The 19,089-nt window shown below is 41.3% G+C and overlaps 1 protein-coding gene across 3 annotated transcripts; it reads right to left on the minus strand.

The window, feature by feature from the left end:
- Window positions 1-35: 35 nt before the first annotated feature.
- Window positions 36-18,987, minus strand: ATP5F1C (ATP synthase F1 subunit gamma). Of its 3 annotated transcripts, XM_032349790.1 has the most exons (10): window positions 18,842-18,987; window positions 9,598-9,632; window positions 8,916-9,047; window positions 6,649-6,853; window positions 5,940-6,083; window positions 5,757-5,821; window positions 4,196-4,351; window positions 3,647-3,743; window positions 797-833; window positions 36-179 (listed from the first exon to the last, which is right to left on the minus strand). In XM_032349790.1, exons 1-9 carry the CDS (start codon window positions 18,895-18,897, stop codon window positions 827-829), a joined length of 897 nt encoding a protein of 298 aa, XP_032205681.1. In that variant the 5' UTR covers window positions 18,898-18,987; the 3' UTR covers window positions 36-179; window positions 797-826. The 3 variants fall into 3 exon arrangements, with proteins under 3 accessions (XP_032205681.1, XP_032205682.1, XP_032205683.1); XM_032349791.1 differs by lacking the exon at window positions 797-833; XM_032349792.1 differs by lacking the exons at window positions 36-179; window positions 797-833 and having other exon boundaries at window positions 3,643-3,743.
- Window positions 18,988-19,089: the final 102 nt, after the last annotated feature.

Consider the following 19,089-nt stretch of genomic DNA (forward strand, 5'->3'; position numbering starts at 1 on the left):
GTTACTGTTTCTATGTAACAAGAAAAGACAGTGACTTTCTTATGGTAAGTTGTTTATTGTAAGATAATTTACAAACATCTTGCTGTCTTTATTGGTTAAACAATGGACCAACAATTTCTTCTGACAAGGACAGCAGTAAGCTAAAAATAAAATCAGCTGGCTGAATTTTTCTTCTTTACCTGTAAAACAAAGTACAGAACAAATAAAAGTCAGTTTTGGAGGGAAAAAGAGCGATGTCAAGAGATAACACCTATTTAAGTGGGGTTTAAAGAACTGACTTTACATAATAAAATGTCACTATAAACTAGCTGTTCTCAAATTTTGGTCTAGGAACCTTTCCATGGGGTCTATGAAGGCAAAACTACTTTTCTTATATGCCTGTTTTACTCATTCTGAAGAGTACATGGCACTTTCCAGAGGCTACATGATGTGTACTATCAGGAGAGAATTAATGCAGAAACAGGAAAATCTAGCTCTTTTCTGTTATGTCAAACACGAAGGGGTCCTGAGACCATCATGATAGTCTGAGAACCACCACTCTTCACTCATCTGTATTTAATAATTCAAAATAATGCTAAATCTCTATCCATAAGTTAGTATTTGATTAAAAAAAAAAAAAAAAAAAGCCCCCTGGCATTGCCCATATGCTACCACAAGCTGGCAGCTACTATAAATGGGCCCAAATCTACATCTCAGAGAATCTGTTTCAGGGTTGCTTAATCAGCGTCAATCATATCTAGTCTGGATTTCTTTTTGGAGGGGTTTGGGGAGAGAGTGTGAAATGCTGCCACTTTACCTCTTGTCTGAGGATGAAACTTGGTTTTCATTAATCCCTGGTTATTATGTTAGGAGAAAAGACAAAACAAGCCAGTCAGGAAGCATTCCATGCTAGTTAATCAGGCATCATTTCCAACTAAAAACATCCATTTCCGTACTCGGTATCTTGAACATACCATGTAAATTCGTTACCAAAATATTCCTTTAAAACAGATTCAATGACTGTTATAAAAAGTTACTAATTTTGGTCTGGTTTAGAACAATAAAACCATGTTGATGCAAGAAGGCAAGACTACGCAAGTATAATTGAAGCCACTACTTCTCCTATGAATAGCACACAGTGTATTACCAAAGAGCCAAATGTGTTTGTATTAAATAGTACAGTTTTAACCTGGATAACTGATCGGTTACAGAGCATGCAATCCATTCATATAAACACGCCAAGCTTGGACTGCACAGCCAACCCTTAAGAACGGATTTAGTCTACTTTTCTAGAAAGCCAAAATTTAATAGTCAATTGCAGATTCTCAGTTTTTATGTCCCAATCTCCCTCTCTTCATTTCCCTTGGTTTTGCTACTCTTTAGCCAGGTTTCCCAAGGTTCTAGACTCCTCAATACTGCAGAGGCTGTATCCTTGCATTTTATTCCCAGCATTCCCTTTTCAAGAGCCAAACCAGATCCTTGGTTCTTTGGAAACCTTCAGAAGGCAGCTCTCTCCCCCAGGCCTCCTCACACTTACCACCAAAAGAACAGCTTAGCATTAGCAATACGATACACACCAAGGAAGAGAATGAATAATATGCTTATGTAATCCTTGCCTGAGCCCCCGCGTTATAGAGGACAAAACTGAGTCACAGAGAGAGTATCTCAGCCAAGTTTATCACGCTAGTAAGTGGCAGGGCCATTCATCATTGCGCTGTACTCTGACGCTAACACAACATTAGTGACTAGACTGAGAGATGGGTTAGTCTTAACAAAGTCATGCTTGGAAAGCAAAGTAAGTCGAGGACGCCTTGGCTAGCAAAGCTGATGGATCTGACTGACAACTTATACAATGGTCTCTATCAGTTTTATGTGTCTCTTTGGCATTCTGCCCAGTTTCTATCCTGGACAGAGTATACTTAAGGACCAATTTAAATTTCACCTTAGTGACAAACCTATCTATCCCTACTTCTTAAACATGGATCCACATTTCACACACCCGATGAAATGATTTTTCTCCTTCTGAATTTCCATTCCTTAGGAATTCCTTCATCACTCATTCACTCAACAAATATTTACTGAGAAGGTATGTGCCAGGTGGTAGGGCTACAAAGGAAGACAGGGTCACTCCCAAGCCACAGGAGTACAGGCAAATAAAAAGTCAGTTCCTAAGAAAATAGTGTAAATGCTGAGAAGGGGAAGCACAGGACAGTAAAGGATGCCCCACCCGAACGGTGAAGGAAGGCTTTCTGAAAGAACGGCTTCTCTCAGTTCAGCAAAGAGAAGTGGGAGTCGATCAGAGGAAGAATCCAGGGTGGAAAGGAAGAAAAGAAGGGCATTTCAGGCAAAAGTGCTCAACATGCTTGTGGAACTAGAAGTACATCCATGTGGCTGAAGTTTGATGGCGGTGGCAAGACTAGACGAGAGAGTCTAGTGGCCAGAAAACACAGGATTCCGTATCTCAAGCTAAGGTGTTTTGCAGAATAATTAGGTAAGAGAATGGATTCTACTCTTTTCCTAACAGTCTGTTGCAAGGTCAGACGGTAAATACTGTAGGCTTTGTGAATCACATACTGTCTCTTCTTTTAAACAAAATAACTCCTTCAAAAATGTCAAAAATGCTCTTGGCTCTGAGCCACAGTACACTGACCCCTTTTCTCCTGCAATTTGTAAGGTGTCTCTTTTCCCTATGAGAGCTGTGAGCTCTCTGAGGGCAAATACTGTCCCCACTATATCCTCAGTGTCAAGCACAGGGGCACTTGATATCCTTGTTAATTCTGGAGAGAAATGGTAAGGATCTGCATTACGTGGCATCACGTAAGATCAAGGGATATTTAGAAGGTAAAATTTACAAAACTTAGCAATCAATTAGGAGGAGGTCAGAAAGAAGAGACAAAGATAACTTACTCTATATCTACCTCTCATCAGAATCACCTGCATGTTTTTGTTACCCTGTAACAAAAGCCTTTGTACCCACCAAAGCCTTGATCACATCCTTTGACACTTCCTAGCACTGACTTGGCACATGGTGGGGGTTCAATTTAGTCATTTTAAAAACAGAATCCCCATTTTCTCAACCCAGGCTTCACAAACCTTAACATATCGAGACAACCAAGAAATTTTCTTGAAGAAAATGGTACATTATTATATGGTACTAATATAGAAAATTTAGTTAAGGAAAGAACCAATTTTGACCAAGATTTACCAAAAAACCTGAGATTTACATGAAACCAAACCCAAAACCGGTCCTACAGGGTGAAGGCTTGCTTTATAATGTTTTAAGTTCCAAAGACAGATTTTATAAATGATAGTGAATTATTTACATTCTTATTCCTAATGCCTTATTCCTTGTTCCTAATCACATTTACATCCTTCCTCCTAACGCTACTCTAAGGCTTTCCTAATGCTCTAGAATAGCAATATGCTGATTTCTGAAAAGAAGAAACTAAGCCCAAAAGTTTCCGTGTGAAACAAGCAGAAGAAACCAGAGATCTCATTTTCACCAAACCATTTTCACCAAACCTTTATATCCTTAATTAGATTACAAGGTTAGGCAATGGATCGTTTCACCTTGAGCAAAACGAAACTGAAACTGAAACACGCTCCCGTTCAGCCAGCAGACCCAGAGAGAGAAGTGTCTGAAGGCTGTCAGTCTGCTGCTACTTACAGAGCTGCTGCACCAGAGATGATTTCAATCAACTCCTTTGTGATGACAGCCTGGCGGGTGCGATTGAACGTCAAAGTCAGTTTGTCAATCATCTCGGCTACAAAGAAAAAAAAGGGATTAGACAACGCAATCTAATACTATGAAAGACTCACTTGTTCCTTAACATATTCACAGATGCATGCTGCTTAATTTAAAAATAAGAATTTTTATGTCTCTTTGGGTACCAAACCTGCCCTCTCAAAAATCTCACAAAGGTATTCCTACCTCTTCCATAGACACCTCTTCAAAATACTTGCAACTTCACTGCTACCAAGTGATATATACTTCCTTTAAGGCAGAGATGATTATTTTTCTATCTTTTGAGATGAAAAACTCAAGGAAGGACATGGTCATTGGTCTAAGATGTCACAGAATCAGTGGCAGAGCCTGGGACCAGATCCTTATGCCCTTGCTTCCTGGTGTACTTAGGGACGGTAACGTTTGGCTACAAAGGTCCTCACGCTACGCTCAGCAGGAGAGTGCTCTCAGAGGAGACCCGCTCTTGCTTACAAGCATTTTTGCTGGCGTTGTCCATAGCCGTCATCCTGGCACTTTGCTCACTCGTGGTGGACTCCTTTAGCGAATAGTAGATGATGTTGGCCAAATTGTATTCTTGGTAATTCTGCAGCACGTCGGCATCGACATCATCATAGATGCTCATGCTCTCTGTTCAAACAAGGCACAGATTTCTTTGAAGTTATACAGTAAAGAGGGATTGGATCAAAACAGCTTACTACTATAAAAACCCTTAATAATTACAGAGCAGAAGTCAACGAAATACTCCGTTCTCAAAGTTTCATCTATTTCCACACTATAGATTATAGCAGATTTTCAGAATATAATGTGTAAGCAAAGCATCTGATATTCTACTGCAAATGCTTAACTTAATGAAAATGAAGAAGCCAACAATTAAAATAACTTCTCCATATTTCATGGTCATGAGTCCTCTGGATAGCATACATCTGGCACAATGTAAGCAAATACTCAATAATTTTTTTTTAAATAAAAGAATTAATGAAAAAATGGAAACTCGTTTAGTGGAATACAAAAATCCCAAGTCAGCCCTCTGATAATTGGAGAAATCTGTAGGTGTCCATCAGGAGAATGAAAGGGAAATGGGATATGGAAGTGTCGGGCCAGGAATCAGATGCCAACATACATCTTGTTGATGCAAGAAATTTATGCTGCAGAAATTTAGTGGCACAACTCAACCTTCATTCATTAGGGTGAAGTGCTGAGGAAGTATTGTATTTCATCAAACTTAAAATGCTATCGATGATAACCCTGATTTTGGAACCATTAATAAAGAAAGTGACAAGAGGCAATTAAAAATGGCAAGCCTCTGCTTTCAGCTCGGGTCATGGTCCCAGGGTCCTGGGATCGACCCCTGCATCGGGCTCTCTGCTCAGCAGGGAGCCTGCTTCCCTCTCTCTCTGCCTGCCTCTCTGCCTACTTGTGATCTCTGCCTGTCAAATAAAAAAAATGTTTAAAAAATAATAAATTAATTAAAAAAATAAAAATAAAAATAAAAATGGCATATGCCACTGACTGGTAGGAACATCCCAACCTGAGACATGAAAATGTTAAAAAAGTATACAACTTAATACATGAAATACTATGTATAGAAGGGAGAAATGTCTCAGGAAAATAAAATCGGTTCCAGAATATTATCTCTAGGATGCTTCACTGAGCAATGATGACGTTACTCCACAGTACAAGAGAACTGAGTGGGTCAACATAAATCAGTTCAGGTCACAACTCTGGAGCTGCTAGTCATGTGTGCTTCGGCAGAGTTCCCAGAGACAGCAAAGTCAATTCTGGCCAGGCTCTTCAATCTTTGAGAATAGAAAGCATGTGGAATCATGTATTTATTTATATTCTATTAACAAAGGAATGCAGTAGGAGTCATTAATGAATGGATTAAGAGATCACAGACGCCACTGACAGATGGTGATAGAGCCCGACTATTCTGCTGCTGCTGAAAAGGCCACCCTGACAAACACTATTTTCCCAAACGTCTAAATCTCTGCTTTCTACACAGAGAAACACCTTTCCTGCAAAAACTACTTACCAGCACTTGCAACGGTTTCAAGGGAAAAGATGGGTTTTTCTTCTGTCTTGTAGGAGATGACAGACCTAGAAATTATACAAGCAAGTATCAATCTCAAAATAATATTTTAAATGGTTAAGTATTTACTTATTTTAAAGTATGAACACAAGCATGAAAAAGCTTTGATTTCTAAGTTTTTCTTGCCTGAACCGATTAAAGATGATAGACCCTTCATCAAATTCATATCCAGAATTTAGCAGTTCAAGAGCAATGACGGATGCATCTCCAAAAGTAGGAGGTTTTCTTCCCACTTCTTTGAAGGACACCAGAAACTGGTCCGAGTGAGTCCTGTAAGAGAATCAGGAGATTACACAGAGTAGTTTAAAGGAATACTTCTGCCTAAATAACACAGGGAACGAGAAAAAGTATTATCACTGTGAACCAAGTTTTTTGGTGGGGCCAGGGTGGCGGGGGGATAACAGGGCTGTGGTCACTGCGTGGAGTCGTTCCATCCACTATCATGATTAGTTAGTGGCTGCAAGAACTAAGCACTAATCATCAGGCCTCTCTTGTGCTGTATTTCTCTCCTTCCCATCTCAATTAAATGCTGCTGACTTCTGACATTTCCAGGCTGTGCTGGCTTGAGAGCCCTCATTCATTTAAAATGCCAACTGGCTTTTGATATTCCTGTCGCGCTCCACTCATGGGTTGGATGAAAGTGAAACACGATACAAGTAAAAAACAGAAGAAATCTATGTATTCTGATAGTCCTGAAAAAATGAAAACAAAACCCTCTCTGTGGGTATAAAAACAGGTAACCAAAAAAGGACACCGTGCGGAGAAACGATCGGAGACGCTCCCACTTACTCATGCTCGCACCCGCTGCCACACCAAGAGGATCTATTTCAATTACCTATGAAGTATACCCCTGATTTTATCACCAATTCCAACAAGCATGACTTCCTTCCCGGCTGCTGTGAGCGTGGCCACCTCATTTTTCATCTGTTTAGCAACCGAGGAATGAATAGCACCACAGAGCCCTCGATCTGAGGACACACCGATAAGCAGGTGCTTCTTCTTGTCTTCAGGCACCTTAATATCAGCTTTTTCATACAGAGCTTGAACACAAACAAACAAACGGCAAGAATTTAAAACTATGTAACATATACGAAATACACCCCAAATCCCTAATTTACCAAAGACTTGAAGGAGTTGGCTGTTTTTGAAACAATGCGTTTCAGTTCTGGTGGCATCAAACAATACAGTCAAAGCTGTCTGTGTACTTGATCCATCTACATCAGGCTGAAACCGTGAAGGGTTCAATCTCTATATGATATAGGCCCCCAATGGCCAATTAATGGCCAATTTACCTCAAATGTTGACTTAAAGAAATCTATAGTACAACTGAAGAATTTATAAGGAGGACTGAATCAGAGTACCAGCTTATCTATATCAGCCTTGTGAAGGATGCAGATCTTCAGGATACAAGCAAAAAAGTAAGAAGCAGGTACTAACTGACCTGCTCATATAACCTGCATATCAACTCTTTTGTAAAAGCTGCTGGCATTAAAACAGCAGATGCTACTCTGATTTTGGGCACTGCTTTTACTACCTCACTTGGCTGGTCCAGTCTTGTAAGCAGCAGGGGCCAAGAGAGGATTAAATAGGATGAAATATGCACAGATTTTACTGGGGAAACAGAGGAAACGGCTATGGGAGAAGGCAGGAAGGAGTCAGAAAGGCCATCACATCCTGAGACAGGTCTGACTTGCAGGAAGGAGGGAAGAGGGCTTGGGTGGTGCTTCCTGGACCACTGTGCAGTTTAGGGAAGTTCAGCAACACCGCTAGGGGTGCTGCACATCTCCCAGGGACGTGCCTGCTCAGGGGCCAGCTAGGCATAGCCTCTGGGAAGCGTGGCCTGGGTGCCGACGCAGGGTGAATTCAGCAGCTGGGCCCCCGCAGGTACCAGGCATATCTTCACAGCCACATTCACCCATCTCAACAAAATTCTTGCTATCACCTCTGTCCTAACAGAGCAGGGATTTTCTAATTCAAATATTTAAAATGATCAGCCACTTAATAGCTAACTGTTAGTACTGGGTTTGAAGGACTTCAGAACTGACCGGCAGCCATGGCCTGAATTTTTGATGTTACCACAAATACTCGAATCAGACCTCTAAGCCAGCTGCTGCTTTGTGAGATAATTTTGTGATTCTGGATTCTGGGGGGAAACAAATTTATTGTATTTTCTCATATCAGCAAGAAAGGTGAATAGTGAAGTAACTTTTCCTTTCATAAATAGGCTAGAGTAATTTATCAACCACGCTTTACTGAGCCACCAAGGTGCTTAGGATTTATTGTGCAGCGAATGGGACTCTGAGAGCAAAGGGCTGGAGGTGATAAGGCCCGCTGGAACCTCGCCTACCTACCAACTGTCCTCTGACCTTTCACGTGAAACTAAATGTGGCATTTTTAGAGCAAGGACTCATTTCCACCACGGCCTACTGCTCTATCATCTTCTCATGCGAAGTTTGTTGTTTTTTTTTAAACCAGTGTAAATGGATGTTTAAAAAATACGAAAGAGCGCAAGAAACTTTCACATGAGCAATCAAATCTAATATGTAGATGTATTAATACAGAGATAATACATAAATTTTCTTCACTTTGGAAAAAAGCAGAATTTGCCTTCTTTACGGATGATGTTTAAACATTCCGCTCGCGTATTCCTGCGTCCTGTCCATGCCTGCCCAGTCCCCTCTGCTGTAGGGTATCACCTTTGCACCCCGCAGTCTTCAACCAGTGTATCACAACAGCATAAGACGAAGTCAAGCACCTAAGTTGAATGCACTATATTTCTAAGTTCTTTTGAATATATAGTTAATAGTCTGGGCAGATTTTCCAAGCATTTTCAACATGCACAGAGTCACACACAACGGTTAACAGGCAGGCTTTGATGCCAAATCGCCTAGGCATGTGACCTTGAGCAAGTTAATGGATTTTAGTGTTTCTCAACTGTAAAGAAGGGACTCTAGACGTTCCGACCCTCGTAGGGTGGCTGTGAAAAACGAGTAACATCAAACACAGAGACTGGACCTGTTGTCACCAAGCACCAGAGAAGTCATTAGTGGTGATCTCTGTTAAACGGTTCTTTGCAATTTGTGTGTTACACCCTTCACTTACCCAAAGATCCTACCCCGTACACTCGAGCTGGTTTCAGCTCCCTCTCAGCTCGGGCATATTTTGCTGCCGCTACCATTTTCATAGACTTGGTGATTTTCTGGATGTTTTTGATCGACTTTAGTCGTCTGGTAACTGAAAAACAGAAGTACTGTGTTATGATAAAAAGGTTCTCATTTCACTTGTAAATTTATGGCAGTAGCTTTCTAAACTGTAAGGCAGAAAAATCAGCACTTACACCATCAACTAACAGCACGATGCTGAGGCTTGAAGGCGGAAAGAGTGCTGAGCAAAGGTTAAAAGCCAGCTGCTGCTCAGACAGGCAAGGCGGCCATGTGAGTGCGAACAGAAGGTCAAGCCCAGCTGCCTCTTAGACAGGACAGGACGGCCACAGAAGAGGGCAGCACGTGATACATTTAAAACATTTAATGACAGTGTCGGGTATTTAGTTAAAAACATTATGTATTAAAAACATAAAATACCACTGGCATGGTACAGACAACAGAAACAGAACAACAGTCTGTTGCCTCACACTGGTCTTTTCCAAAACAAGTTCAATGTCACACACATATGACCTAGAATCATTTTGTCAATTTTGATCAAATATACAATGGGCTAAAGCAGCATATTGTTATTTGTCAAAATTTAGCTTTTCTTCATTCACATATTGAGATAAAGTACTTACTATCTTTTAAAGTTGCCATATTTCGAACTTGGATCCTGAAAATAAAGGTTTTAAAAATATTTTAGTTTTCTGAAAACAGCCCAATAATATAAGAAAAACCATCAAAATTAATAAATTTAAAAAAATTAATAAATTTAAAGAATGTCCCATAAGGAAACAATCTATTAAACACGGGACTCTGATATACACATATTCATATACACACACACAAAAATATTTAATCCCTTAATGATACCAAACCCTATTGCCAAAGGCCTCATTTTGTCTTCCCTAGCACAGACCTTCCACCGCAGGCATGATGAAGTTCACACGTGCTCTTGCCCCACCTTCATGCCTTTGCCTGTACTGCTTCCACGACAGAAAAGTGCTTCCCCGTGTTAGGCTATCCAAGTATACTGAAAACCAAGGTCAGCCCCCTCTAAAAAGCTACCTTGAATTCCTTAGTTCGCTGAAACATCTTCAAGTAACACTTAGGATCAAGAATACATTCTAATATGACCACACGTGTGAAAGGAGTTTATTTAAACCAATTTTTAACTTCTCCAACTCATGCTAAGCAAGACACCTGGGAGGCTCAGTCAGTTAAGGGTCTGCCTTCACTCCGGTCATGGGATCCAGCCCGTAGTCCAGCTCCCTGATCAGGCGGGAGCTTGCTTCTCCCTCTCCTCCCACTCATGCTCCCTCTTTCTCTCAAATAAATAAACAAAATCTTTTAAAAAATGTACCAAGCAGCTACTACGCTCCTGGACATGGCCTGTGACCACAAGAAGCTCACTATTATCTCATAAACAAGATTCATAAAAACTTAAGATTAACATAAAATGTACATTAAATATTTTTCTAGTCTTTATGACTAAAGTGCTAATGCACAGAAGTAAAAATGATTTGACTTAAATATATGTTAAACACACACATGTATATATTAATGAAAGCCACATTTATAAGAGATCAATACCAGAGGACTGCCATCCTACTGAGGAAGACAACATGCTATCAAACAGAAATGATCTGTTAGCCCTTACATCTCTACAAAGTGTCTGTGTTGGCTCAGAAAGCTCCCTGGGAGAACGGAAGAATCTGTAGATTTGTGCATAAACAAAGAAGGCCTAAGGAAGACATTCCCAAATAGGACATACTCTTGAACCTGGAGACACAGGTTGGGTTAAGTTTAAATTCTATTTTATAGGTAGCAGGGAACAATGAATATTTATATTTATAAGCCACATCCAGTTTAGTTTTTCAGTGAAGTACCACGGACGGCGGCGAGAACCACAAGCTGACACTGAAACACTGATGACATGGGGACCACGTGAGGCTGTCGTAGCCTCCGGACTGAGGAGGCAAGAACCTCAGCTACCGTGCTGGAGAAGCAACAGGAAGACAAGATGTACGAGCAAGTTCTCAAGAGTGGAAAGGAAACCAGTAAGAATGATTTCCACTTTAATGCCCTGAGTAGATAGTATTGCCGTTAACCAAGGTAGAAAAACTGAGTGGAGATGATCTCTCTAGAGATAATGAATTTTATTTTTTAATTTTTTTAAAATTTTTTCTCACCATAGCACATACTCTCCCCACTGTCCATCACCCAGGCACCCTATCCCTCCCACCCCCGCCCTCCAGCAACCCTGTTTGTTTCCGGGATAATGTCGAGATAATGAATTTTAATGAATATGACACAAAGACCAGGATGAGGTGGAAATGTGCAATGGGCTTGGGAAACATGTGAGATTTTTGAGACTTGAGAAAGAGATCTGTAACTCATGGAAGACGGAAGCTGGGGCCAAAACAGGCTAGTAGAATTAGAAGCAGAGGGAGTATTCCCTAATTTTATGAGGCCAGCATTACCCTAATATCAAAACCAGATAAAATCATTTTAAGAAATGAAAATTAGAGGACATTATCTCTCGTGAACATAAATGCAGAATTCCTTAAAGGAAGATTAGAAAATTGAATCCAACATGTATTAAAATGAATTATACACCACAACCAAGTGGGATTTACTCTAGGTATACGAGACTGGTTCATCATTTAAAAATCAAATAATATAGTGCATCACACCAACAGGTTAAAGAAGAACAATCGTACAGCCAATTGTTTTCTTTTCACAAGTTATGAACAACTGGGAATTTCAAGTTAGAAAAATAATAGCATTTTTAAAAAAAAGAAAAAGAAAAACAATTAGCATAGAATTGTACACTTAAAAATGGTGGTATGAGGAGGAGCGCCTGGGTGGCTCAGTGGGTTAAGTGTCTGCCTTTGGCTCAGGTCATGATCCCAGGGCTCAGGTCATGATCCTAGGATAGGGCTCTAGGGTTGGGGGTAGGGGTGGTGCCTGCTCACCAGGGACTCTGCTTCTCCCTCCCTCTGCCCCTCTCTCTTTCCCTCTCTCTCAAATAAATAAAACCTTTTAAATAAATAAATCTATAAATATATAAAATACGTATTATAGAAATGTAAATAATTCTTTATTAAATGGTTAAGACGATAAATTTATGTGTTACCTTACCACAATAAAAATAACACACAGAAAAAGACATATAAATCTAACAAAATATGCTTTAAGAAAACTACAAAACTGATAAAAGAAAGATCTAAATAAATGAAGAGAGATTTCATATTCATGAATAGGAAGATTCAATGTTACTAAAATGTCCACTCTTCCCAACTTGTTCAATACAATTTTAGACAAAACCTCAGCAAGTTAGTTTGTATATATCCATAAACCGATCTTAACATTTATATGGGAAAGCAAAACATCCAAAATAGCCAACACAATACTGAAGAACAAAGCCAGAGAACTGACAGCGCCTGACTTGAAGACTCAGTGTAAGAAGTCCGGTAACCCACACATTGTATTGGTGAAAGAATGGGCAAGCAGATCACGAGAAGAGAAGACAGAGCCCAGAATTTCACTCGTAAGTGAGATCAATAACAACAACAAAATAAATGAAAATATACAAAAAGTAGAATGAGACCTACAAACAAACTGGCCATCGCCAAGGTGAGAGCGGTGGTAGTGGATGGGCGAAATGGGTGAAGGGAAGATACAGGCTTCCGGTTACAGGATGAGAACGTGAGGGGAATAAAAGACACAGCGTAAGTAAAAATCCAGAAAGAGACCCGCGCGAATACAGTCAACTGACTCACGGCCGACATAGAAGCAAAAATAGTTAAATGGAGAAAGGATACTCTTTTCTACAAGTGGTGCTGAACACCGAACATCCATATGGAAAAATATTATCCTACGTAATAATTCTATACTTTGGGGCGCCTGGGTGGCTCAGTGGGTTAAAGCCTCTGCCTTCGGCTCAGGTCACGATCCCAGGGTCCTGGGATGGAGCCCCACATCAGGCTCTCTGCTCAGCAGGAAGCCTGCTGCCTCCTCTCTCTGCCTGCCTCTCTGACTCCTTGTGATCTCTGTCAAATAAATAAAAATCTTTAAAAAAAAAAAGCTTTAAAAAAAATTCTATACCTTTCACAAAAATTAACTTGAATCATAGATTTTAAGTGTAAAACACAAAACTATAATACTTCTGTAAGATGTGACAGGAGAAAATCTAGGTGCCTTGGGTCTGGCTCTAAGTTTTTAGATAAAACATGAAAACCATGATCCATGAGAGAAAAATGATGAAGCTGGACTTTATTAATTTCAAAAACTTATGCTCTGTAAGACACTATTAAGAGAAGTAAAAACTAAGCCACACACCAGGAGAAAATGTTTACAAAACACGTATCTGATAAAGGACTGTTATCGAAAATATACAAAGAACTCTTAAAACTCAACAATAAGAAAACAAACCTAAATAAAAAATGAAAAGATCTAAACACAAGTCTCACTACAGATAAACATATGGCAAAGAAGCATTAAAAAAAAAGGTGCTTGGTATCATGTCATTAGGGAATTCCAAACTAAAACAACGAAATATCACTTCACACCTGTAAGAATGGCTTATTATTATTATTATTAATTTTTTTTTTTTTTTTGGAGAGAGGTAGGCAGAAAGAGAATCTTAAGCAGGCCATAGGTCCAGCATGAATCCAGGCACAGGGCTTGATCCCACTACCCGGAGATCATGACCTGAGCTGAAACCAACAATCAGATGCTTAACCGACTGAACCATCCAGGTGCACCAAGAATGGCTACTTTTTCTTAAAAAAATAACAATTCTAAATGATGGCAAAGATGTGGAGCAACAAGAACTCTCACTAATTGCTGGTGGGAATACACAATGGTATGGCTACTTTGGAAGATGGTTTGACAGTTTCTTAAAAATCTCAACAGTCTTAACATATGATACAGCAATCTCGCTCCTAGGTATTTACCCAATTGAGCTGAAAACTTATGTCTATACAAAAACCTGCACATGAATGTTTATAGCAGTTTTATTCACAATCGCCAAAAACTGGAAGCAACCAATATGTCTTTCAATATGTGAATGAGTGGAAAAACAAATGTGTACATCCATACAATGGAGTTATTCAGCAGTAAAAATAAATGAGCTATCAAGTCATGGAAGATATGGAGGAATCGTAAGTGCATATTGCTAAGCAATGAAGCCAATCTGAAATGACTATATTCTGTCTGAGTCCAACTATCTGACATTCCAGAAAAGACAAAACTATGACAAGAGTAAGATCAGTGGTTGCTTGGATTCTGGGGAGAGAGTTTTAGGGCAGTGAAACTAGATACATGTCATCATGCATTTGTCAAAACCCACAGAATATACAATAAACAGAATGACCTTGGGGTGCCTGGGTGGCTCAGAGGATTAGAGCCTCTGCCTTCGGCTCAGGTCATGATCCCAGGGTCCTGGGATCGAGCCCCACGTTGGGCTCTCTCCTTGGTGGGAAGCCTGCTTCCTTCTCTCTCTCTCTCTGCCTACTTGTGATCTCTCTCTGTTGAATAAATAAATAAAATATTTTAAAAAATAAAGCTTCTTTACAATATCTTCAGAAAAGGATATTATAAAATTATGGTTATGATCCCATTTTTGTGATTGTATGTATTTATGTGCATAAAAAGTCTGAAAGATCATAAACAAAACATTTTTAACAATCTCTCTTTTTTTAAAAAAGTTTTTATCCATTTATTTGAGACCGAGCAAGCACAAGTGGCAGGCAAGAGAGAAGGAGAAGCACACTCCCCAGATGAGCAGGAAGCCCAACGTGGGGCATGATCCCAGAACCCCGGGATCATGACCTGAGCCAAAAGCAGACCAAGCCTCCCAGGTGCCCCAATAATCTCTTGACTTATATATCTTATTACTAGTATTATGCAGTCATAGAGAAAGAAATACAGAGAAGGACAGAGACTACAAGAAAAATGTTAGATTTAGATATAAGAATGGATCCTCTAGAGGAAACGATAAAAGCAGTCAAATACTTCCAAGCTCTGGACTTCAGAGCACACTTCCTGACATACCAACCATCCCACTAACATCTTTTCATAATGGAAAATAACATTACTTCTTAATTTCTTGGGGGGGAGGGGCATATCAACTTCTTCACTCCGACCAATCTAAATGTACAGAATATGAGGAGCGACATTTGGACATTATGGATTTAGGATACTCCAATTTAACGGACATAAGTTTCTAGTCAGAGAATATCAGGGAATAAATCTAACCATGCCATATTTGGATGAACACAGAATGTTCTGGTTTCCACAAATATCCCAAGTGAAAGTATGAAGAGGTAGATCTGTGATTCTTTATGCTGGCATAAGCCCTAATTTCCTACTTTGAAGTGCTCTCATGTTTAGCTTTCACTCAGTTTCACTCAGAATCTATGTTATTCTGTTTTTAAGTACAACTTGAGTACATACAACAGAATAACCATAAGCTGACCCCAACTCTCTCTAGGGGCAGCTTGCCCTACTGAATATGTAATTTTTGCAAAAGAAAATACAAAGTTTTGAATCAGCTATTTGTTCTGGAAAACTGCATCAAGTCCTGAGAAATCCTTGGGAGATTACTGGAGAAACCTGAAACATATCAGATACAGTGGATAGAAAAGTCAGAGTTGTGGATTACCATTTTTTTTTTTAAAGATTTTATTTATTTTTGTGTGTGAGAGAGAGAGCGAGAGCCCATGAACGGGGGGTTGGGGGGGTAACAGAGGGAGAAGCAGGCTTCCCATTGAGCAGAGAGCAGACGTAGGGCTGGATCCCAGGACGTGGACCGAGGGCAGATGCTTCACCAGCCGAGCCACCCAGGCGCCCGTGTGGACTACCATTATTTACTATGATCATACCGCAGTGTTAGCAAAACTAAGAGAAGTAGTAGAGAAGGGAGCCAGCAAGGTTGCTGGGGGAAGGATTCCTCCAAGAAAGTACAGAGTTTGCAAGACTGTTAAGGTATATAATGCTTTATAAATATAAAAATTAAGGAAGCAGCAGCAGCAGCTAATTCTTAGGGAAAATGATGAAGTAGGTCTAATTCCAATAATAAGTGATTGTATAAAAGTCCGTCACCTGCCTGTCCGCCAAAAAAATAACCTCCTGGCACTTCCCCCACGCCCACCCATGGTCCAGTCTTGTTTGGCAAATACAATAAACTTTCTTACATTTTATGTAGGAAATGCATAATGTTGTTTACAGTTTTCAGTTCCTGTCTCTGGATACACACCACCATTTCCCCTACCACCTCTGTTCTGTACAAACACAGACTCACTTAACCTTCGTGTAACCCAATGAACTATGCACTATTATCACCTCCATTTAACAGATGAAGAAATGGTGGCAGAGACACCCCTAACTTGTCTAGGGTCACATAGCCAGGTGAGTGGCAGTGGAGATCCAAATCCTGGTAGTTGGCTCCTGAGTCGGTGGATCTCCTACACTATACACCCTGATGCCTCACGTTTTTTTTACTTTTATAAGTAAACATCTGCCACCTCAATTTGGGGATGCAATCAGCCTTCTGTCTCCTCAAGAGCCATCTCCCTTGCTTTTCAGTGTCTATAATTCAGTTTATGGCTATTGGTTTGCTATCATAAAACACTTCCACTTTAGAGAATGGGGAACACGAAATAGAAATATATATTCCCCTGATTTGAAGACAGAAAAAAAAATCACACTTGTCTTCCTTATCTCCATTTTCTTAAATGCTACTTAAAAACAGGTTCCTGAAATTTAGGATATTTTACTGATACCCTAAACAATTACTATAACTTCACTAAGATTTTAATAGGGCCTAATATTTAGCTAATGTCGGTTAAGCTAACCTCTCTGAAACAAAACCCTGTAAAAATAACAAGCTGCATGTTTAAAGCTTCTAATAACCGAAACAGAACAGAGAAAGTGCCCCTTCGTGGTTCTGTAAAAGCAAAGCTATTTTTTCTCCCCTTCCAAATTAATTCTGTGGAGTGTGAAACATTAAGATGGGTTTCATTTCTGAATTTAAAACGTAATTATGAGTGGGAAGCAACAGGGGACCCGGAATAACAGAATAACGTGAAAATGCTTTCCCTCAATGCTTGATGAATATTCATAACCTACCAGGTGAAAACAACATTCTAAAGGTTAAGGTTAAGGTCAGGACTACAACCTCTATCTGTCAAGGTACATTCCAATTTAGGAGCCTAGCGGTTATGTCAGACTAGTCTTATTTAAAACCATCTTTTATTTTAAGATCTTAAAATTGCCTTACAAGTTTTTTTTTTAAACTGCTACAATTTTATGTAAAATATTTTGTCCCAGTTTCAGAACCTCTTTCCACTGGATACCACCTCAGGTAAAAATACTGACAGGTGACAGTTCTGCACAGCAACAGGGCAAGGAGAGCTGATGTCTGCTGAGCAGCACTGCACGCCAGAATCTGTCCCATAAAGCTAAGGCCATATGTATTTGTTTACCACGACTTTTTAGTACTTTCCACAGTACCAACTTGGTTTAGGGCAGGCACCCAACAAATGCGTGCTGGGTGAGTGACAAATGGGACAACCTACATGACTGAGAATCCAACTAAGGTGATTTAATTGCCATGAATACTCATTTTCAATATTAAAAAAAAAAATCTGACTTTGAAGGCAAACCCATCGACAGTTTTCTGTAGGTATTCACATCCGATTTCATTAAAATACCCTAATTTTTTTCTCTATTGTTAAGAATTCCTGGCTTAATGAAAAACGGACCTATTTCCATTAAGGCTCTACAGTCCCTCCGCCAGAAAATTAGGACACAAAATCTACTCTTGCGCGCAGCTCGTTAGAATTCCTCCTTACTGCGAATCCGAAGAATGGCGACACTCAGCTTTTGGCCAATAATCCCCTTAGCACCGTGTCTGAAATTCTTCCATTCGGTCTCGCTTCAAGACATTTCATCCTATCGTATGGTACCACCCACAAACCAACGTTTATCTGCCCATGGCTTGGCCTTCTAATACGCAGGGTTTGCTTTTTTTTTTTTTTTTTCCCCCTCCGGAAACCGATGTTTAAAATCCTGAAGCTTGCACGGCCGTTCACAGACCGCGTTTGACAGCCCTATCTCCTCTCCTCCTCGGGACCTTGGGACCATCTCATGACCTTGCAGGGTTACTGCTTCAACACAACGGTTTCAAGACAGGGCTAGGTGCCTCTGCCTTCCGATCGCCATCAGACGGATTTTTAGGGCCCCTCTTGCACCCCAACTACCACGAGCCCACGAAGGCACGGATTTTATGCAGCAGTGCCCAGCCAGGAGCCCGCGCTGCGGGCCAAGCGCTTAATACACGTCCCGGCCGAAGCGAACGGCTCTGAATGGCCCACGCAAACCCTGCCCAACACCAGCGGGTTTCAAAAGGCGTCAAGGGCAGAAAGCACAGCTTCACCGTCCCCTAGACCTTGCCTTCGGCCTCCCCCTCCCCCTCTGTGGCCCGGCACAGCCTCCGCGGTCTCCGCCTGGGCCGGCGCGCCGCGGGGCCTCCGTCAGCATTAGCTGAGCGAAGCCAAGACCGCCCTGAAACCAGTTCGGGCTGAAGTCTCAACCCCGAGGTCCCAGATGACCGCTCCTCGTGACCCTCACCGCACCGCACCCCGCCTCAGCAGACGCGGCGAGCCCTTGCTGTCACCGCAGCCCCTTCGTGCACCCTTCCCGGATCGGAGGGGCTTCCGGCAGCCCCGGCTTCCCGAGGCCTCCTCGGGACAGGGGTCCCCGCAGGCCCTGCGACCCCTGTCCCGTCCCACTCGCCTCCACTCGCTTCCTCCTTCCTCTGACCGAGCTCCTGCGTTCCTCGTAACCCTCCCGTCCCCTCGCCAGCGGCCATACCATTGCGGCTGCACTGCCCAGCCCGAGAGCACCGCGACGCCCGCCCGAGAGAACATGGTGGTACCGGCCCGGCTGAAGGTCGGTCAGACAGGCCTCACCGCGCCTGCGCGGGACCTTCTCCAAGCGCCCTCCCCCCCGGCTTTCTCCTTCAGTCTCGCTTCCTACCGCCAGAAGGCGGGAAGCCTCGCGAGCGTTGCGGGGCTCAGTCTCCCGAAGCCTCACCTCCTTCCGGCTCGCGGCTGGCATTC

The sequence above is a fragment of the Mustela erminea genome, chromosome 6 (assembly GCF_009829155.1).
Source record: "Mustela erminea isolate mMusErm1 chromosome 6, mMusErm1.Pri, whole genome shotgun sequence".
Lineage (NCBI taxonomy): Eukaryota > Metazoa > Chordata > Mammalia > Carnivora > Mustelidae > Mustela > Mustela erminea.